Source organism: Mycteria americana, chromosome 7 (genome assembly GCF_035582795.1).
Source record: "Mycteria americana isolate JAX WOST 10 ecotype Jacksonville Zoo and Gardens chromosome 7, USCA_MyAme_1.0, whole genome shotgun sequence".
NCBI lineage: Eukaryota > Metazoa > Chordata > Aves > Ciconiiformes > Ciconiidae > Mycteria > Mycteria americana.
In genome coordinates, this window is record NC_134371.1 from 68,825,691 (window position 1) to 68,848,080 (window position 22,390).

General features: G+C 50.2%; 1 protein-coding gene across 1 annotated transcript in view; it reads right to left on the bottom strand.

The window, feature by feature from the left end:
* Window positions 1-225: 225 nt before the first annotated feature.
* The window catches only part of WLS (Wnt ligand secretion mediator), a 42,361-nt gene continuing 20,196 nt past the window's right edge, over window positions 226-22,390 (bottom strand). The window contains exons 3-12 of the mRNA XM_075508967.1: window positions 12,444-12,568; window positions 11,084-11,245; window positions 9,922-10,058; window positions 9,364-9,532; window positions 9,083-9,180; window positions 8,654-8,717; window positions 7,642-7,785; window positions 5,863-5,946; window positions 4,201-4,354; window positions 226-3,665 (exon numbers count right to left, since the gene is read on the bottom strand). Coding sequence (XP_075365082.1) covers window positions 3,556-3,665; window positions 4,201-4,354; window positions 5,863-5,946; window positions 7,642-7,785; window positions 8,654-8,717; window positions 9,083-9,180; window positions 9,364-9,532; window positions 9,922-10,058; window positions 11,084-11,245; window positions 12,444-12,568 — 1,247 coding nt within the window. The 3' untranslated portion in view covers window positions 226-3,555. The remainder of the gene's footprint in view (window positions 3,666-4,200; window positions 4,355-5,862; window positions 5,947-7,641; window positions 7,786-8,653; window positions 8,718-9,082; window positions 9,181-9,363; window positions 9,533-9,921; window positions 10,059-11,083; window positions 11,246-12,443; window positions 12,569-22,390) is intronic.

Consider the following 22,390-nt stretch of genomic DNA (forward strand, 5'->3'; position numbering starts at 1 on the left):
GTTTTAAAGGTCAAAAAGCCATTAGCATCGAAGTACCATGTTGCCGCACTGCAAAGCATTTGGAGAGAGATGCGGGAGAAAATTGTCCAAGCGAGTCAACCGTTTTCCCCAGCAACAAGTCGTGTGACTTGCAACTGCCTCAAGTAAAAGACCAAATAAAAGCAAACAAGATCACAGCAGAAGAGCTATGATTTCTCAGTCAGTGAACCAGGCCGACGACAAATCCACAATATTGTATATTTTATTTAAATTAACAAAACTACATGTTTTCCAGGTTGCTTAGAGCATTCTGTAAAAACTGAACTCAACCTAAACAAAAAAGGATATATTTTAATAAGACCCAGGGACTATTTCTGAGACATATGAGTAGGGCTTAGGAATTAAGAAATAAAAAAACCCACGCACACACGCACACATACACGCACCCCGTAAACAAATTGTTAGTGTTTGACACAAAATTTGGTTTTAAAGCTGCAATTCCCCATTTGTAAGGAGCCTTTACAAAATGCAATGCTATACTAAGCTGTAAAAGAAACCACGGACACATCTATCGGAACAACATAAATATCACGTAAGAACCCAACGTAAAAAGGATGTTAAAGTTGCAAAGTCGAGCACTCAGCCAGGAACATGCTGGAGTTATGATGGTGTGCGTTAATTTAATTCACTTTGTAACTGAACAACTACTGCAAGTAGGAACAGTGCTTGGACCTACAGGCACTTATTTGCCTTATGTAAATTGCTTACAAGTTACATTTTGCCATCCGTGTGGAAGGTGCTGTCCCAGCACTTATTCCACATACAATAAGTGTGCCCCCTCCTCTCCTTTTTCTTTTTTTTTTTTTTTTCCTTTTAAACCACATTTCCTTTCAGTACAGGGGCATGGCCGTCCCACTTTACAAAAAAAACCCCCAAACTTACAACAAGTTATTAGTGTTCCAGTTCAAGTATCCAAAATCACCCAAAGCTACCTCCTTATTTGTGTCCAGCATTTTCTGTGCGACAGTGACTTCACGCACTCAGACATAGCAGCACACGAGGGACTTCACCCGGAGCGATGCATCCAGTGTTCCTCGGCTCCGACCGTGTCCCGGCTGAGACGCTGCCAGGGGCGGGGGGAGCTGGGGATCCCGGTGAGGGCAAACAGAACAATGAACAGAATCCGCTTTCTTTTAAGAAAATCCTATAGTAGCTCCAATGAACAAAAACAGAGCAGCCCCTCTGTAGACGGGGACTGCCCGGCGTGCCGCACCCTGATCGGAGACCCGTTCGATGGTGCACAACTTGGGCTTCCCAGCAACCAAAAGGATGCAAGATTATCTACTCTACCCTCTCTTCATAGCGTTGAGCTCTAATAAATGGTATTTTAAATGCTACTTTACAGAGTGCCGTTCTTACTGGGATCGTAACAGCCCGGCACCTCCTGGTGCGATTCGTTTGGCGCAGTCAGCAGCCCCAGTGAGAAATCCCCTCTGGGGAAAGGCTGGTGAGGAGACGGGGCACGCGGCCGAGGAGCAGTCGCTAGCCTGCTGGCCCCGTTCCCTGGTGGACTGGGAGAACAAGGAGGAGTTATTTGAACGCCTCACCCCAGCTGAAGCATTGACTTGTCTTAAGAGACACGGGGAATGGAAAGCAAAAAGCAAGGCAAGTCGGCGCTGCATGTGGTTACTAACTGCTTGAAACGGTGAGAGGGATGGTTGGAGCCGAGCTGAGCTGCGCCGCTGGAGCTGCAGCCCCGTGCAAACAGCGGGGCGGGTGCGAGGGGTGCACGGGGCAGCCGGGGACAGGCACCACCGAGTACGAGCTGTTTGCTGGGGTGGGAATCGTGATGAACCAGCACCTCCTGGTGCAAACCAGAGCCCTAGCTGTATGCCTCAACTCCTGCCCAGAGCCCCAAACCCGAATGTGACAGTAAAGCCAGCTTGCAATGGGCTTCAGTGGCACGTCGTAATGCCTGCATTGGCTACAGATGGATTCAGGTTTCATAGGTGATCTCACTTCTGGTATTTCCCAATTGTACTTTCATTTTGCAGCCTTGATACTCTAACAATTGATGTGTAATTTCAGAAGTTTTAAGAATCCAAGGACAGCGTGGCCCTTTTTCCAGGACAGTGCTTCTACCGGTACCCGCGGTGAGTGCCTGCCAGTGGCTTTGGAAGCTTCCCCTCTCTCCCTCATCTCTGACCCTTCAGCAAGTAGCAGATTCTTATCTTTTAGGGACAAAACTGGGAGGTTGAGTTACATGTTACTAGCAGTTAACACAGACATTTACTAGTGCCAGCTAACGAGGCCCTCTGGATCCTCCAGGCCCTGGAAGGTGTGCCCTGAGCAGCACAGACCCTTCTGGCCATGCTTCTTCCCACACACGCCATTAATGCTTCTCTTAACTGGTCCCCACCACGGTCCAGTTTAAGCCTACACCCCAAATCAGCTCCCAGTCCCCTCGCGGTGCCAACGGCCTCACAGCCAGACCCGCCCGAGCACAGCATGGGAGTGAGCAACCTCATCGTCTGCTTTTGCTCTGAAAAGCAAATATCCACATTAGTGCGTGACAAGCGGATTTTTTCAAGTCCGATAATCCCTTGAAGAATCCGGCTCTGCCAAGCGTGCTCCATCCCAGCAGTGCAAGGAGGAGCGGGATTGCCCGGCGTCCTCTGCCCAACTCGCAAGCACGGGAGCCAAGAATGCACCATCCCTCCCGTGGCCTTTCTCTTCTCCCCATGGCACGTAAGCAGCATAAAATGAAGGAGCCGTAACAAAAAAGTAAGATGGAGGAGGACAATAAAAGCAAGGGAAGCCAAAGGGGCTGAGAACAGGCAGGAGCTGGCTGCGGGACGGGTACCTCTGGGAACTTGGGACAGGAGCTCCTTTCTCCTGCAACTCAGCTCAGGCATCCAGTTTTTACATTCCCCTATATTTAACAAACAGCTGTAAAACCTACTGAGAAAGCATGCTGCTGCTTCTACTAAAATCTTATATGTTACAGTCTACTCCCTTCCTCAGCTGTGTTTCATTCAAGTGACAGAGGTTTGCTGCAGAGCTGCAGGGCTGTACTAAAGACCTCAAACAAGGTTCAATACAATTACAGATGGTGGAATTAAACATTATTATCTGAGGCTTTAGTTCCCCCCCCCAACCAACACCTTGTTTAAAGTTGCACACAAGAAGAGAACTCAAAGTAGTGAATACGTGCTCACCGACGGAGCTCCCTGTACCACCTTTATGCGCAAGCACACGGTAGCCAAAGAAAAACTGCCCGACGTCAGCTCTGCCCCCTCCTAACTTCTGAATGTGCGACTTTGCAACCTTAATGCTTTTCTAGCAGGTTTTTACGTGCTCGAGTGTAACACACTATACATATCCCTCCCCCCAGAAATAACTACACCATATTAAAGAGTTTACAAATGTTCTGCTCGGTGTCACTGCTCTGTGAAAATACACTAGATACGGGGTGCTCGAGAAGCAAGTTAGGTCAGAGGGGTCTCCTCCCGGAGCGCGTTGTGTTGTCCTCTGCTCTCCACCCCGGTCTGGGTCCCAGCTGAGGCCATCTCAGCGTCACTCCTGAGCCTCCTTGCGAGCCAGCTTATAAACCTCCGTCGGCCCGTCCACGTGGGTGATGGTGGTGGTGAGCTGAAGCTCTTCCCCACTGTTTACTCCCAGGTCACCTGAGAAACAAAGTTATTTTGTTAGCCTGGTCTCACAATAAAATATTTGACAATTAGAAAGCAAAAGATGTGTTTTATTCCCTCCAGGCTCTCAGGAGCTACCTGAGCTATGCAACATTTATAGAAATGCTTTTATTTACAGTTATTTAAATACAAGCATATCGGTAGGGGACGATTTCTGTGCTACTGAAGACTACTGATAGAGGAAACCAACAGCTTTGCTATTCTCCACTTGCCCAGATTTCTGTTTTCTCCTTTCCTCATCCCTCCATTTGAGCTACACAATTACAACTGAGCAATGCTAAAAAGTACAAAAACCATCTAGAAGGTTTTAGACAGCCTTGGCTAAATACTCAAACCTGTCTAGCCTAGTCATTAAGTAAAATGTCTGCTAGGAAAACCAAACCATCATTTGCATAACATTTCAATGTGCTGAACGTGTACTTCGGCCAAAAAAACAAATGCACAAAAGCTATCACCCACTTTATATCGCTGTCTTCCCATGACAGCCTTCAGATTATTTAGAGGCATTTACCGTTCGACTGGTCTTCACCATAATTCTTGTGCGACGGCGCATACAGGAACATCAGGGCGAAGACGTAGAGGTTCCACATCCCATAGATGCCGGTGAAGAAGGCGCTGTTCACTTGTATCGTTAGGTCCCCCCACTTCCAGTGGCCTTCGGTCACCTGCCCGGGAGAAAGCAGACCCACGCGGGTCGGTCAGTAAGACCAAATTCTGTAAAAATACAGAAGCGGCCCCCTAAAGCACTAACTTAGAGTAAATCAACAAGAACAGCGTCAGTTCAACAGGGTCGAGTAAATGGAGTATAACAGATACAGTGACGCAGAAGTCAGGCTAGGATTCTCCTCCTTAGCCTTAATCTGCAGGAAAAAAATGGTCCTTACAAAACGATTGCATCAGGATTTCTTTAACTTTGCTTTGTCATTCTGAAATGTGACAAAATCTCTCATATTCTGCGATATATCCCTGCCATAACTGATGTGTTCAGCAAAGATTGCCACATAAAGGGCAGTACCTAGGAGACAACTAGTTACATCTGAAAACATTAGGCTTCTATAAATAGACCTTTTATAGAAGGAAAACCAGCATGAATAATGCGAAGAGCTAATGTGCTGAATGCCTGCTCGCTGCTTCTGTCTTACGAGAGGGGCCTGGGCTGCCAGCATCAGCCTTAGACACGCCGAGATTTGTCAAGATTTATGAAAATATCATCAATATTAATATTACTTGAATCATCAATATTAATATTACTTGAAGACTGCAGACTGTTCACAGTGAAATGTTGGCTTTCCGTTAAAGAAAAAGACATAAGGGGGAAAGACAAAAGCTGGACTACCTTGAGAAGAGAAGCTGGCCAGGATTGTTTGCGTTGTGCCCATACGCAGTGACGGTTACGGTCGTCAGCACTCGATGATGAATCCAATTGCCAAGTAAAATTTCTCAAACCATTGCTTTAGACTAACAGGTTTTTAAGAGCAAAATCATCTGCTGCTGTATTTTGCATTGGGACCCACCACGTACCCCAAAGCGTAAGCGGTGCGGTGAGGGAGAAACTGCTCCTGCACCCCTAATTCTGCAATACTGGACTTGCCGGTCTGTACCCACGGCTCTCCTGAAGCTACAAAGCTGCCGATGCTTAGGAACAACCAGGAAAGACATCTTTGAAATGGATGCAATCTTAAAAGTCACTTGGAGTAAACCATCAAAGAACATTCACGTAGTGGTATAAGCTCATTTGTCCAGAGACTGCATCGGAGCTCAGAATAAATAGGTACAGATACTGTCGGAAACAGCAGGGCTGCAAAGTCAACCCAGGGAAGCCTGAATTCTGTTATTTCTCTGTGGGCATACAAAGCCACCGGATTTTTTCAATGTGAACAGAAGATTTTTTCCTCTTGCTGAGTTCTCAGAAATGACTAAACCATGGTGGCTGATACTTCAAACAGCACAGCCCCAAGCCTTACCGGGAGCCAAAGGCCTTTGTGAAGGCTTCAGCCTGAGCAATTTTATGGCAGTGCTTCAAATAAAGGAAAACAACTTCTTAAAAAGCAACTTCTTATCAAATCTGCTTATAACAGGCATGCCTTGTCTGAACAGCAAGTGAGCCGACATCGTTAGTGGCTAGGGAATCGGAGGCCGACGTTCTCAGACGGAGCTGAGTTTCGTCACTCACCTGGCTCACGATGAAGAAGATGACCGTCATCGCTGCGCAAGCCAGGGTAATGAGCATCAGGAACTTGAACCTAAAAATCAGCCCCTGTTTAGAGAGAAATGTCACTGGTCACATTAACAGAATCCACAAAACCCATTTTTGTTTTTAGCATATACAAGACACAAGTATAAAAAAAAAAAAAAGGCAAAGAAAAAAAGGGTCCAACCCACGAAACCCCAAAGCAAAACAACCTCCACCCACTCCTCTGCGCCGTGTTCACGACAGCCCATATTCTCCGCTCCCCACACGTCTGCATTCCTCCCGGATGCTCCCAGCGGGGTGTGCGTGTCTGGACAGCTCTTGCTTTCCATTACATTTGCTTTTGTGACTGATTTACCAAGAGTTAACGTGGAAGAGGAGGCACGTCAGTGGAAGCCATGGGCTTCATCCACCAGCCAGCCTGAGAGCTCATAGCTTTTCTTAAACAAACATCTGCGGAGAGCTTGCACGGCTTAGCAAGACGAGGCGGTGTTCCTACGGCGCGGGTGCTGGTACCAGACTAATCCTCACCTCCACGGTCTGGCTGGCTGGAAACTGCAGCGATTCTCAGCGCTTGTCAAAACTACGCTGGCTATTACAGAAGAATGTAGATTATAAGACAAACTACGGCTCAAGATCACTTGGTTGGGCTCAAACTACGGCTCAAGATCACTTGGTCTGACTGCATACCATACTCGCTTTCACTAGTTTCACATTTTTACTTACAAATTCTTTTGGGTTTGTTTTTTGTGTGCGTGTTGGTTTTTTTAACCCGTTTCTGGAATTTCGGTGGAATGTCAGTGTGTGGGTAATTGCTACGCCACACTGTGACAACAAATGACTATTAATTTAACTCTTCCAGACCAGATTCATGCTTGCTAGATGTTTGTACGTAGAGCACGGCTGCAGCAGCTCTACGACACGAGCTGAAGTCCTGGGCCTCTTGCTAAGGGGAAAGACGGAAAAAATGCTCAATATCTTGTCCAAAGTCTCCCAAGTGCGATTTTTTATTTTTTATGTGCATTCCTGATGGGTGATAACTGGCCTGTTTAAACCAGAAGTGACCATCATTTAACAGAACAGCTTTGGTGATCAGTATTTACACACCCATGGAAACAACAGGCACCCTCAGCTTAAGCACTTTAAGCGAGCTCCTCGCGTTTTGCAGCAGATAAAAGACAGCTAGGACAGGAACAACAGAGAAACTCATGGGCTAAAAATGGGGATAACGAGCTGAACACGTCGCATTTTGATCCTAGCGGGACAGTTTCCCTCCTGCAACTCGGTTAGGAAAAGACAACCCCAAAAATCTGAATTCACGCCGTGGAAAAACAGGGTGGTCTTAGCACCGCTTTCCATTAAACACAGTCATTAATAGCACAGAAGGAGAAACGGCGGTACAGGCAGCTGACGGGCTCACACTCCATAGTAACTGAAATGGTCGTTTGGCCAATTTTCTTCTATCCCCCAACACTGTTCAGGAAGCTGGGAGACGGCAACTACTCATAGGAAAGGAGAGCTAGCTTACATACCCTCCGGACGGTTTAAAATACTTCACCGGGACTAAGGACCCAAATAAAGAAGAAACTGGACAACAGTCAAACCAAAAGGCACTTTGGGGATTTGAGCAACGCAAGAAAGCCAATACAGATGAGATCCTCCAGTTCAGGACTATATGGATAGAGAAGGTCTCAGTATAGACTTTAAGGTCAAAAATGCGTTTTAAAAATAAAGAACCTGTGCAACAAGGAGGGACTTTACCTCGTAATGAAGGCGGCGAGCCTTGCTCATGGCTGGGAGGCTTGACTGCTTTCCGCTGATGTTTCTGAACACTTGGAAGACCATAAAACACAGGAAGAGAAAATAGAGACACAAGCAGATTCCCGCGACGATAATAAAGGCCATCTGGGCAGCACAAGTTAAGAGAAAATGGTATGAGCTAAACAAATAACAGAAAACATTATTCAGGTTGATTCGCTTATTTTAATATCACCCCAAAGATGGTAATTAAACTCCTAGCGGGCAGCAATCACTCGGGACGGCAGCCTGCCCGCGAGCGAGGCACTGCTGGCTGAGCCCCCGGCTCGGTGGGGAGCACGGGTTCCGATGTCCCCCAGCGAGGAGGGACAACACACCCCAACGCCTGCCCCTTCAAAATCCGCAGAGGAGATCTGGGAAGCCGTTGCCAACCAGCGCGATCTTCGGAGAGGCTCCTGCAAGAGGGCTGGATGTCGCGGAAGGGGGACTAATTGCATCAGCTTATCTCAGCCCAGTAATCAAAATTAATGGCAGGGAAAGCAAGCCCTTCCAGCGGGACTTGAAAGAGCAATGCATGGAAATGCCTCAGCAGCGTGTGCCTGAGTAATGGCCGCAAACGGAGGGTCCCCGAGCAGATGCCATCGCAGCTGGGGCTGGGGGGAGCAGGGTGGGCGCTGCTGGAGCAGCACTGGCTCTGGGGTTATCGTGATGACACCCAAGACCTAAATCCCCCATGCTTCCCCCCAAATCTCAGACATCTTGAGGAGAAGTTCAGTTCTCCAGTGACTTCCCCAAACGCAGCACCAGTCCTTGGTGGTACCCAGCACCAAACCTGCCAGGACTGCTTCTTCCAAACGACACCGGCATCTCTCGCAGCACCAAAGCCCCACTTCGCAGCCCCAGCCTGCCAAAAGGAGGAGGGTTTCCCCACATCCTGCAGGTATCTGGCGGGAGGGGAACAGTCCCTCTCCTACTGACACGGCCCGAGCCTGCCCCGAGCCGGGTGGAAGGATACAGCCAGCTCCGTGCCAACTTCGGTGGTCCAGATGCTGTAGAAGGGGTTCTTCAGCTGCACTCCCCTGCAAAGAGGAGAGAAAACACCGAGCTGCCACAGAAGCCGACGGGCTCAGAGAGCCCCACGTCTGCTCTGCCGCCTGGAAAGAGCCAGCCACGCTGCTTTCCTGCGCGGGCGAGGAGGAGACAAGGTGGGAAGCGTTTCTCTACAGCCCTATGGGCCAAGATATGCTGCTGGGAAACGCCAGCGTGCTTCAGTGTGCTCACCGGAGCCCCTCCTCGCTTCATGAGATAGGGCTGTGCAGCCAGCCACGGGGGTTAAACAGCCGGTCCCTGCAGCCGGAGGTGGCCGGGAGCCTCTGCTCGCTGCTCGGGGAAGGCTCGCCCCGGGGAGCAGCAGGCGCGGGCTGGAAAGCGGCGCTGCACCTACCTCTCGCACATGTCAAAGATGAAGAGGCAGAAGGAGCCAACAGCTATGGGTCCAACCTGCTTCCAGTACCCCGAGAGACGATTCCGCTCGTTCTGGTCCTACGCAGAGGGTCAAGAGGTGGGGAGGAGGAGGAGAAAAAGAAAAAGCAAGTTAGCCTGAAGTCCTCTCACCTGGCGTGAATCCCCACAGCATTGTTTCCAACACTCAAGAAGTACAAGGGAGTTGCCAGGTATCTCTGCAAGCGGGGCTGGAAACCACCTTCCCTTCTATGTCGTACCCACCATCATGTGCTCTCCACAGAAGATGATCCAAAACGACAGGAGCATGGCATAGAAAATGCCTTGTCGAATGTCTCCAAAGAGCAACATCCAAGTCCAGTCAAATCCAATGGAAAACCACTCCACGGGGATGTTAATGAACGTCATGGAAATTCCCAGAGCAAAGATGACCCTGGAGAGGCAGAAACACCATCTCTTTCCAGCTTGCAAGGCAAGGACACAGAGCCCCAGAAGCCAAAGCTGTGCATGAAGAGCAACAGAAGAAAATCTGGCACTGTCTGGGCAGCGGGGTGTCACCTCCTGCCAGCAAACCCTCTGGGGCGAGGCCTCTCCGAGCAGCCACGGGCAAACGCAGCTACTCGTTCTCTACGGCTTAAATGGAAAAGAAAAGAGAAGCCATGGATGTCTCCTGCTCCTAGTGTGGCCTGAGTGGAGGGAGGGGACAGAGAAGAGACCATCCCTGTCTCCCCAAACGTGGGCTCTGCCTAGGAGCAGTGACCACCGTGGTCAGGGTCCTCTTGCTTGAGGGTCACCTCACCCAGCACACGAGCCCCTACTCACTTCTCCAGCAGGACAGGAGCACGTGTCATCAGCGTGATCCGTCTCCAGTACCAGACCATGATAATTAAAATGCTGGGGGTGAGGAAGGTCTTCATGGCAAACCACACTTTTGTAAAGCCTCCGTTTTGATGGATGCCCTAAGGAAAGCCAAGGTGGAATGCAACATTAGCAACATTACTCCGTGCTTCTCCTTACAGGAGCTGACAGGAGAGGCACGTACATGGCAGTACACGTAAGCACACGTAGACGCAACTACTCTTTGAAAGACGCGGTCTGCCCAACGCAGGAAAGGGAGCAGGTGCCTACTTAGCACCCAGGCCATCTGAGGAGGCTTCAAAAGTCCTGAAAACAAATGCCAGCACACGCAGCTTCCATTGCGAGGTAGAGAGCAGTGGAGAGAGGGGCACTCTGACACAGCTTGGAAAAAACTGGCAGAATTGCTCTCAGACAAGTAACAAGATACTCATGAAGCAAAGTCACCACTGGTGGGAAATGCATCCGCCAAATTAATGCATTTCTCCAGACACATGCCCTCCCACCGCCGTCTGCAGCCACCACAGCCGGCTGGCTCGCTGCTTCTGCTGAGGGGGACGGTGGTGGGAGGTTTTCCAGCTGGGAAAAGCACCCATGGCCACCAAGCCTCAAGGGAGGGCAGGAGCAGGGATAGCCGACAGCCATCCCAAACATCTGCGTAGCGACGGCCAACTCCAAGACGGACCAGGTCCCCCCTGAACCCTGCTGTTCCGTTCCTCCTTAGCTCCCATCTGCGAGAGGCAGGGCTTCATCAGGCGGAGGACTCTGCACCCGAGCCAGACTGCGGCGGGGAGGAGAGGACAGAGGGGAGCTGTCGGAGCCGGGGGAAGAGCCCAGCTCTGGAGGTGGTCACCGGGCAGTGCAGGGGGGTGGCACTGCTCAAGGGCTGGGGAGGGCTCCGCAGAAGAGAGCAGTCAAAGAGGGCATCCCTCAGGAAGGAAGAAAGGCACGTTTGCAGGCAGGAGCTACCCGTGATGAAGAGTAGGACGTCTGCTGTGGACCAAAGTGGAGATGAAGAAAGGAGCTGCAGTGGCCCCAGGGGAGATGCCCTTGCTGAATGCAGCATGGCAGGGCACGGCCGCTCTCCCGGGAGGCGGTGAGCGCGGACAGAAGCAAGACGGACACTTACCACGAGGCGGATGTCCTTGATTTCCCCAATGCCCACGTTAATGCCCTTCCTCTCGTTCACGGGGAGACGGATGTTGATGAGGTAGTACTTGTGAGCCACGCTGCCGATCTCCATGAAGGGAAGGAAGTCACAGTCGTAGTGACGGCCTTCAGAATCCGGGGTCTAGCGAAAGGGCACAGAGCAGCAAGACAGCGGTCAGCCTCAGACGGACCAGCACACCCTCCACGGTGAGGGTCTGCAAAAGCCCTAACGCTGAACATAGCTGGGACCGCTGCTAGCACCAAGAGCCTGTTTGCTAATTCCAACCTCACCCTGGGGAGAGTCTGTGCAAGTCTGGAGAACATCAGCAGTTCGGGGACGTTTTTGCTCAAGTTTTGGATTGTTTTGGGTCATTGAGTGAATAGCGTTTGACCTCAAGCAGGTTCACGTCTCAGGCTCTTAAACTTATTTAAAGTCAAGGGAGCCTTTCAAGATGAAAGGCTACTCTGGGATCCAAGGTTCCTCCCTCAGCAAGCACAACTTGAGCCAAAACAAAATACGCAACCCTCTCACATGTGTCCTGATGTGGAGTTTCTTAAGTCCTGTTTTACTAGCACTACTCTCCTCTGCACCTCGTATGTATTTACTGCATCTATGTGGCTGCATGGAAGAGTACAGGTGTTACCGGAGACCTAAGCGGGTTGCTGAAAGGGACTGTGAAATGGGAGAACAAGACACAGAGCCGAAAAACGTGACACCAGATTAATTTAAGCACAGGAATTACAGTCTGCAGCACAAAAAGAAACATCTTTATTTAAACAAGATGCTCTATTCCCAACTGCTATCTGTGCTCTCTGCTCCTAAGCTTTGTAGCTTGAGGCATTAAGAAGTTATTTTAAGAAACTCTCGCCCCACCTCTCCAGGTTCTTTGAGAGCTGCAGTGTCCCTGGTGGGCCATTTCCTCGCCACTCCTGAAGAACAAGGTTTCGTCCATCACAGAAGCACAAGATGGAAAGGTCCAAGTTCTCCAGGATGGTTTGGGGTATACAGATCTCAAAGCATTCAAGTTCCAGCCTGCTCACAGCTGCAGAGGACGATTCTGCTTGCACCTGGATCTGTGTGTTGACCTCACACCTTTTCTTCCTTACAGTTTTAAGTCTACCTTTGACTTCATCCCCTCCTCTTGTATCACCAAACAGAACCACTCGCATGTGGAGCTCATCGGCTTTTCAAAGATTTTGAGCCAAGAGAAAGCTGACACATTTGAAAGTTATGATTGAACAGCTCAGAGCTTCTAGGAAGCACCATGAAGGAAAGGAAGAGGACAACTCCCACCACACTCCCACACCTCCCCACCTCCAGCATCATCAAAACACCTTACTTTTGGTGAGCCAAAGGTGCATTTCAGCTTCCTGATCTCTATTGCGTGTGCTATTTCTTCCCAATCGTCAAACATGTCATCGCGATACGCTAATGACACATCCAGGGTAATTTCTGCGTTTTCTTCTGCAAGAGCAAGGAAACATCAGGCTTGTTAGAGAGGAACGGTACAGAACATCAGAAGGGTGGGAGAGCCTCTAGACACTGAAAGGGCCTCCGAGAGGCACGCAGCTACAGAGGGCAATGGAAATTTTTGCATTCCAAACAATACAGATCAAATTACCTTTTTCAAAACATTTATCTCCTCTCCAGTAGAGAAGAAAGAACTTTTACTGGTCATAAAGGGCTGATATCTTTCTAACGTATCGTGACTTACAGCTTACATTACGGTTGTGGGCAAAGAGCATTATTTATTCGTATAACATTAGTAACAATAATTCATATAAAACGGGAACCCGGACAGCTGCAGAGACCGACAGTAAGCCGAAAGCCATCCAGCAGCCTCTTCACCACGGGCTGGCAGAGGGACAACGAGACGGGCGTCAACGTAGACTTTCTGCAGGTAATGCAAAGGTGTGCAATAGGTCCTTCCGCTTTGGGAAGCGACTGTATCGCATCATAGGATTTGCTTTAAATTGACATTGAAATAGCATTGTTACAGAAAACCACAAAAAAGATGAAGTATACAACTGTATACATAGTTAGAAGAACCGTATAAAGGAGAAACCACGCAAGTAATGGTACATTTTGTTCGTTTAAACGTGACAGAAGTTATCTATCACTGTAACCTTTGGTTTCTTCCGGCTATAGGTTCGCCATTCATAAACGTTGAAGCCCAACATCTTGAATAAAAAGATCTAGAATACACCCCTTAACAAAGATGTTTTCTACCAGAGAGATTTTAAATGAAAGAAACAAGAAGGGGAAAGTCAACATGCATCACCAAAAGTCCAAATCACTTCACAATTGCCCGTACCTAGGATCCACTGCTCTTAAAAGATAAGCCAGGGTTCCCAGAGGAATAAGAAAACACTACACAAAGCTCCTTTAAAAATAAAATAAAAGATTGCAGTTTAACTATGCTGGCCTTGCTGGAAAAGGGGATGGCCTATAACCTCAGAAATGAGGATGGAGTTGATGTTTTCTATATGTATAAAAATACATACAGGGGCCAATTGTATGAGGTTCAGTTAAACACGTATTGTTTAACTGAAGTCATTCTACATAAGGCTTTCGAAGCCCTCCCCTCCCCGTGCACACCCCACAGCAGCACTGGCTTGTTTCTGCCTTTACAGATGCACCAACGTGCACGTCAGTAAACACACACAGAGTTTATACGCCCAGGTAAGGTCACCACATCAAATTTGTGTGGAAACAGTCACCTCATCTTCTCCTGGACATGTTTCACAGTAGGAGTATGGGGTGTAACTGCCTTTAAATATGCTTGTGCTAGGACGCTGCCAAGAGGTCATCGCTGCACGAAAGAAATGGGGCTGGAACAGACTTATTTAGGTGCCATAACTGAGCAACGTCATGAAATCGAGAGTTACAGTTGAAGCCTGCCAAGCAGCAACACATAAACATGCCTTAAAAATCCCAGGCAAGCCTGTACCAGCTCTGCCAGATGTAAAATCCTCCTACTTACCCGGCACAGATCCCAGGGAAGGCTCTGAAAGAGGAACAGATCCCAGGGAAGGCTCTGAAAGAGGAACACGATCCGAAACAAGCATGTACATGCTACAACCTAGCCTCTTTTCACAGCTCACCAAACTCTGAGAGCTGCAGCTGTTGGAAAAGCGTTGGAAGATGGCTACAGAATCACCTGCCATGGAGAAGCATTGGAAGATGGCTACAGAACCACCTGCCGAGGACAAGCACTGGAAGATGGCTACAGAACCACCCGCCGTGGACAAGCGTTGGAGGATGGCTACAGAACCATCCACTGTGGAGAAGCATTGGAAGATGGCTACAGAACCATCCGCCGTGGAGAAGCATTGGAAGATGGCTACAGAACCATCCACCATGGAGAAGCACTGGAAGATGGCTACAGAACCACCCGCCGTGGACAAGCGTTGGAAGATGGCTACAGAACCATCCGCCATGGAGAAGCGCTGGAAGATGGCTACAGAACCACCTGCCATGGAGAAGCGCTGGAAGATGGCTACAGAACCACCCACCATGGAGAAGCGTTGGAAGATGGCTACAGAACCATCCGCCATGGAGAAGCGCTGGAAGATGGCTACAGAACCACCCATGATGGAGAAGCACTGGAAGATGGCTACAGAACCACCCACCATGGAGAAGCACTGGAAGATGGCTACAGAACCACTTGTGCCGGTGTCGAAGTACCACGCTCTCACTGCAAACGGCTCACGCTTGCAAGCTCCCCAGAAGCGGACGGGGGCATGCCCCTAAGCTCAGGAGGTCAGAAATGCCTCTGCAGATCTAAGCTGACACACACACACACATTCCATAAGGGCTGCGTCACTGCATAGGCAGACACCGTATGTGCTCTGTCCTGCAAGGATGCGGAAGGCGTACGCGGGGCCAACGCCCATAGCTTTTCACCAGGAGCAGTCTGTATGACAACAGGGCTTGCCGGCTCTCACAGCAGCAGCCCGCGCATGGGAACGGGCTGCAAGGACACATCAATACTTGATGAGCTTTGAAGTTCAGCTCCGCAAAAAATCTGGTCTTCATAATTCTGAAGGGAGGCTGTTTCACATCTACAAGTAAGCACAAGTCTTTCAAGCGCTGCGTGTCCCATATATTTGTCATCTTTTTCAGTTATATTTTTGTTGGGAATATGTGGTGGCATACTCATCCAAAATGATGGGAAGGGGCGTGGATGGTATCTGTGGTTTAGACTTGCTATTTATACAGTGTTTGGAGGTGGCTCTGTTCTGCCTTCATGTGGATGCATCAAGATTTTTTTTTTGCACACGTGATCTATACCATCCAGATTGATATCAAGTTCCTTTCCACAGCAGCCATTAGTTAGGTTTCCATGAAACATGAATTTGCCATCTCAGATCCGCTATTTAGAAGACCAGCAAAACAGATAAATGGGAACATAAGGTTAAACTTGGCCCAGCTAAAAAGAACTACAAACTTCATTTCAGAAGCCATAAAACCAACTGGAATGCTTGGGATTAAATCCAACAAAAACAGCTTTCATTATTTCATCTCTGCAATCCAAATGTTGCTGCTGCCATCGAGTATGAAAACCAGAAGGCAGAAGATATACTAGTGTGTGCCTTTCCAGACCAACGGGTCAGAATCTCCCTCTGAATTTCCATCAGTCTCTGCGTCGGGGTAACATCTCCCCTCGGAACAGAGCTTCGTACAAAGACCCTTCAAGACTGTCAACGTAAAATACATATATACGTATGCATACAGACAGACGTACCCACACGCATATATATATTTCAGCACAGCAGGCTGATACTCCTACGCCAGTCCATTCTCAGCCTTTCATTAGCAGTCCCCATTGTCCGAGAGGAACAAATAAGGACCGCGACACACTGTTTGGCAGCGAAAGGAATTTTAAGAAGATTCGTGGCTTATTCACATTAATGTCAGGTGGTGAATAGACCATCTGGGGGTGCGTGCCCTTTTCGTGCACAGCATTAACGCTCCTGAAGCCCTCTGAATACTAAGGGCAGGCTACGTGCCTGGGCACATGTATGTGCATGAGGGGAAGGAGAGAAGCAGCAGCTTATGTTCCACCGTGCTTGGCTTTAAGATAAAAGAAAGGTGCTTTAAAAGTGTTATTTACCATCAAAACAGCGGATGGGAGGAGCGAACGGGAGGCAAGAGACTGACAGTCAAGCCAGTTTTTACTTCTGGAAGTGCTGAGAGCGAGCAGAGTATTTTAATTATTCAAGGCTGAGCCACAGCAGAAGAGGAAGAATACATGCAAGGAAAGAGAAAAAACTACTGCAAACCTGTGCTCAGCTTCCCAGATGCTAACATGTTCAAGGACAGCACTTACTCAGTTCCTCCATGCATGTTAATCAAGATTCTCCAGAATTTCCCAACAATAAAAGGTAGAAATAAGGCGGTAGAAATTTCTGTCGTATTCAGTACCAAGAGATGAAGTTGCCCATGCCAGGAAACGTCATCTCACAAGGACCATGTCGAGCATCTCTTCATGGCATGCTCCAGATTAACCTTGCCTTCACAGATTTTGTAGATTATGTCTAGATAATTTGGAGCCTGGTAAATCCCCTCTGGTATTAGCAGCTCAAGCGCTGAGTGACCTCACTAGTGTCAGAGGATTATATTAAAAACCCTACAGAAATAAGACAGGTTTGTTTAGAAGATTATGCGTTCCAGGGATGACCAATGAGGAGAAGACAAACTCCTGCTGGGGTTCCCAGCTTTGAGCTTTCTCAATGACTCTCCATTCACAAGGCTAGGAGATGCTCCGAAGCAGGTCAGAGCTGTGACCCCCCCTACAGCAAGGGTCTCCCCGGTACCTGTCATGCTCCGAGCACCAATATATCCTAGAATCACAGGATGGTTTGGGTTGGAAGGGGCCTTACAGACCCTCCAGTTCCACCCCCCTGCCATGGCAGGGCCACCTTCCACCAGACCAGGTTGCTCAGAGCCCCATCCAGCCTGGCCTTGACCACTGCCAGGGATGGGGCATCCACAGCTTCTCTGGGCAACCTGGGCCAGTGCCTCACCACCCTCAGAGTGGGGAATTTCTTCCTTAGATCTAATCTAAGCCTAGCCTCTGCCAGTTTAAAGCCATTACCCCTTGTCCTATCACTCCATGCCCCTGTAACAAGTCCCTCTCCAGCTCTCCTGTAGGCCCCCTCAGTATTGGCAGGCTGCTGTGAGGTCTCCCCGGAGCCTTCTCTTCCCCAGGCTGAACAACCCCAGCTCTCAGCCTGTCTTCACAGGAGAGGTGCTCCAGCCCTCTGATCATCTTGGTGGTCCTCCTCTGGGCTTGCTCCAACAGCTCCATGTCCTTCTTATGTTGGGGGTCCCAGAGCTTAATGCAGTACTACAGGTGGGGTCTCACGAGAGAGGAGTAGAGGGGGAGAATCACCTCCCTCCACTGCTGGTCACACTGCTTTTGATGCAGCCCAGGATAGGGTTGGCTTTCTGGGCTGCAACTGCACATTGACCCGCCTAGTGGATGAGGGGAAGGCTGGAGATGTTGTCTACTCGGACTTCAGTAAAGCCTTTGACACTGTCTCCCACAGCATTCTCCCGGAGAAACTGGCTGCTTATGGCTTGGACAGGTGAACTCTTCGCTGGATAAAAAACTGGCTGAATGGCCGAGCCCAGAGAGTTGTGGTGGATGGAGTTAAAGCCAGTTGGCGGCTGGTCACAAGCGGTGTTCCCCAGGGCTCAGTTTTGGGGCCCGTTCTGTTCAATGTCTTTATCAATGATCTGGACAAGAGGATGGAGTCCACCCTCAGTCAGTTTGCAGATGACACCAAGCTGGGCAGGAGTGTTGATCTGCTGGAGGGCAGGAAGGCTCTGCAGAGGGACCTGGACAGGCTGGATCCATGGGCCAAGGTCAATTGTGTGAGGTTCAACAAGGCTCAGTGCTGGGTCCTGCACTTGGGTCACAACAACCCCATGCAACGCTACAGGCTTGGGGAAGAGTGGCTGGAAAGCTGCCTGGTGGAAAAGGACGTGGGGGTGCTGGTCAACAGCCGCCTGAGTATGAGCCAGCAGTGTGCCCAGGTGGCCAAGAAGGCCAATAGCATCCTGGCTTGTATCAGAGATAGTGTGGCCAGCAGGACGAGGGCAGTGATCGTGCCCCTGCACTGGGCACTGGTGAGGCCGCACCTCGAATGCTGTGTTCAGTGTTAGGCCCCTCACTCCCAGAGAGACATTGAGGGGCTGGAGCGTGTCCAGAGAAGGGCAACGGGGCTGGGGAAGGGTCTGGAGCACAAGGCTGATGGGGAGCGGCTGAGGGCCCTGGGGTTGTTCAGCCTGGAGAAAAGGAGGCTGAGGGGAGACCTCATCGCTCTCTACAACTGCCTGAAAGGAGGCTGTAGCGAGGTGGGGTCGGTCTCTTCTCCCAGGTAACAAGCCATAGGACAAGAGGAAATGGCCTCAAGTTGTGCCAGGGGAGGTTTAGACTGGATATTAGGAAATTTTACTTCACCAAAAGGGTTGTCAAGCATTGGAAGAGGCTGCCCAGAGAGGTGGTGGAGTCACCATCCCTGGAGGAGTTCAAAAAACATGTAGATATGGCACTTCAGGACATTGTTTTGAACCTGATCTTCTCCTACAGTGGGTGGTTCTTCATTCTCACAGTCCATGCCTTTGCCTTCTGCAACTTGGGCGGTGTGGCTTGAGCACTTGCCAGTGAAGACTGAGGCAAAAAAAGTCATTCAGTACCTCAGACTTCTCCATATCCCAGGTAACCAGGTCTCCCGTTTCCTTCCAGAGAGGGCCCATGTTTTCCCTGGTCTTCCTTTTATCATCAACATACCTATAGAAGCTTTTCTTGTTGCCCTTGACGTCCCTGGCCAAATTTAATTCTATCAGGGCTTTAGCTTTCCTAACCTGATCCCTGGCTGCTTGGACAACTTCTCTGTATTCCTCCCAGGCTACCTGTCCTTGCTTCCACCTTCCACCCTCTGTAGGCTTCTATTTTGTGTATGAGTTTGTCCAGGAGCTCCTTGTTCATCCACGCAGGCCTCCTGGCGTTTTTGCCTGACTTCCTCTTTGTTGGGATGCATCGCTCCCAAGCTTGGAGGGGGTGATCCTTGAATATTAACCAGCTTTCTTGGGCCCCTCTTCCCTCCAGGGCTTTATCCCATGGTACTCTACCAAGCAGATCCCTGAAGAGGCCAAAGTCTGCTCTCCTAAAGTCCAAGGTAGCAAGCTTGCTGTGCACTCTCCTTGGTGCCCTAAGGATCTTGACCTCCATCATTTCATGGTCACTGCAGCCAAGGCTGCCCTTGAGCTTCACATTCCCCACCAGCCCCTCCCTCGTTGGTGAGAACAAGGTCCAGCATAGCACCTCTCCTCCTTGGCTCCTCTATCACTTGGAGAAGGAAGTCATCATCAACACATTCCAGGAACCTCCCGGATTGCTCATGCCCTGCTGTGTTGTCCCTCCAACAGACATCGGGGTGGTTGAAGTCCCCCATGAGGACCAGGGCTTGTGAACGCAAGACTGCTCCCATCTGTCTAGAGGGCCTCATCCACTCGGTCTTCCTGGTCGGGTGGCCTGTAGCAGACCCCCACTGTAATGTCACCTGTCCCTGCCCTCCCTTTAATCCTGACCCATGAGCTCTCGGTCGGCTCCTCACCCATCCCCAGTGGAGCTCCGTGCACTCCAGCTGGTCATCGACATAGAGGGTGACACCCCGTCCTCGTCTGCCCTGCCTGTCCTTCCCAAAGAGCCTCTATCCTTCCCTTCCAACCCTCCGGTCACAGGAGCCATCCCATATTTTTTTTCACATTGGTATTTTACTGCCAGACGTTCAGTGCCCAAGCCCTTTTCCATGATTCACTTTATAGTGCAATATTAGCAGAGGATATCTTCACTCGCATTACAATAGCCTAAAAATAGAGAAGTTGTTTCAGAAGATGGCTCCGTGCCAGCTGCAGACTAATACAGCTGTCTGGAAAGAAGCGTATGCAAGCAAAGAGAAGTGCTAGAATTATTTGCATTACACTTCCACGCTTCACCAGCTCTCTAAAATTACAAAACCTACCAAAGAGACCAAAATTGGATGAATTTGAACAGGAGGCTGCAGTGCTTGGCCATCCGACTGTACACAATTATTTCCAACTGCAAAGAAACCAGAAGTCATTCTCACTTACTAACATTTTAAGTTCACTAGATATAAAAAGATAAGAAAACAAGTTAGTGGGTTTTTTTTGGTTTTTTTGGGTTTTTTTTGTTTTGTTTTGTTTTTGTTTGTTTTGTTTTTTTTTTTTTTTTTTTAAGACTGAAACTTTGTAAAGGCCCCTCCGTGCTGTTATGCCATCTGATAAATAAAGGCGTCCTGTTCCAATGGCCAGCCCAGCGCAACCATCACTTTGTACTCCTCAGGACGTTGCATTCCCAGATGTCAATTCAATATTAAGCCATTTCAGGTTTACTTTTCCGCAAGGTGAAACTGAGGCAGGAGGAGCCCCGCTGGGGGGGCTGCTGAAGCCTGGGGCAGCCGGGGAGCGAGCAGCCTCCAGGTCCCTGCTCCAGCTAAGGACGGATACCAGTGAATTATTTCTTGGCACGTAGAAGGTCGTGCTGCAAAGCAGCTCAGAGAGAAGGACTGATGTTCCCTGTTAAGAACACTGCAGCTTGCCAAATGCAAATGGCCCAGACCCATGGCAGCAAACCAGACCAAAAAATAAAATAAATTTAAAAAAAAAAAAAAGATAAATCCCCTCCAAGCTCACAGCACATCCTCCCACCCTTCTCCGAGGTATCCTGCCCGTGAGAGCCCAGCAGCAAGATCTGCCAACGAGCAACAATTAAAGCAAAGCAGGAATGAGTTTTTAAAGTGCATCTGATGTGCAGGGAACAGAGACGGCCGCCTAACCTGCCAAGGAACGGGGATTCGTACACTCGCTACCGCAGCAACCCTACCCACGGCCGGCTGCACCGCTGCTCTGCTCTTCAGGGGTGAAGGAGAGGTGGCTCCAGGAGCCGGCTTGGCCGCCCGTCCCGTCTGGGAGCAGGGACCGTCCTTCCGAGGGCCGGGGCTATTTTGGAGAACAGTCCTCAACGAGCCAAATGGCCTTCATCCCTCCCCTGGAAGCGCCCGGCGTTCCTCAAACCCAACGATGGAAACCAGACCTAATTGCGCAGCGACGGAGTAACACTTCAGCCTCAAACCGAAGCCTTTTGTGCACAGGAGGCTTCTTAGGGCTGGAAACCAGAGGATGGCCACCGCTTGCCCCGGGGACGTGGCCGGCAGCTGGCTGGTGGATGGCAGGGATGGTGGCTGCACGCCGGCGCTGCCGCGCGGGGCTCCGGCTGCTGCCCTGTGTCAGCAGCCGCGCGAGTGCCGGAGGGCTTCCGGAGGGCTTCCCGCCGTCCCCGCGAACGGGGCATTCTGCACCACGGCGGGAGCGGGTCCTGCTTGCAGATGTTGCTGTCCTTGAGAGGCACTCGGCTTTCCCATCGCAGCTTTTGCGACTGAGGTACAGGTGGTTTTGAGATAACCTCATCTCTGTCTGCCACCTTTCTCTGTTCTGGAAGGGGGTTTTTTAATAATTCAATGCACAATGCGTCAGAAAAGGACAAGGACAGCTTGGGCACAGAAACAGCCTTTTCCTCGGAGAAACAGCAAGTCTGGGTCTCTCCCAGCTTTCTGTGAAGCATAAACATGAGGGAAGCGGCTCAGCTTCTAAACATCTGCATTTCAAAACCATCTGCATTTCAAAGCCCATTTCTAAACATCTGCATTTTGAAAGTCCAGAGCAAGTTCCCACGGCAAACGTGATTCAGGCCGGTTCCTCCTCTGAAGGGCGCAGACCCCGCGGGCCTTTCGGGACGCCCGGCCCCTGCCAGGCTGCGGGCGGCTCTCCCGCTCCCGGGGCACCTTGCCAGGGCTGCCCCTTCCCTCCGCCCCGGCAAAACCCTCGCTGGCTGGCGGAGGAGGGCTGACACGGGCCCGACACCGGCGCTTGCCCTCGCCTCCAGAGAAGGGGCGAGGCTGCGGCAGCCAGCACCCCGGGAAACCCGAGCCCACAGACTCGCAGTGGATGCTGTTTGTTCTGTGCGTTGGCCTTGCTTACGGATTGCAGGGGAAGAGGACGACCACGTGCCTTCGCAGAGAAAAGCAGGCGACGGTTTGAGATGTGGGTCAGCAGCGTCGCCGGTGAGGACCAAGAAGGGGAACGCGGCTGAGCCCAGGACCCTGCGTGGCTCCCGTTGACCTTAATGCCTTCGGATCACGCTGTGGGGTTTTGGGAGGCACCGAGACCGGGATGTTTCCTCAGGCAGCCAGCTTC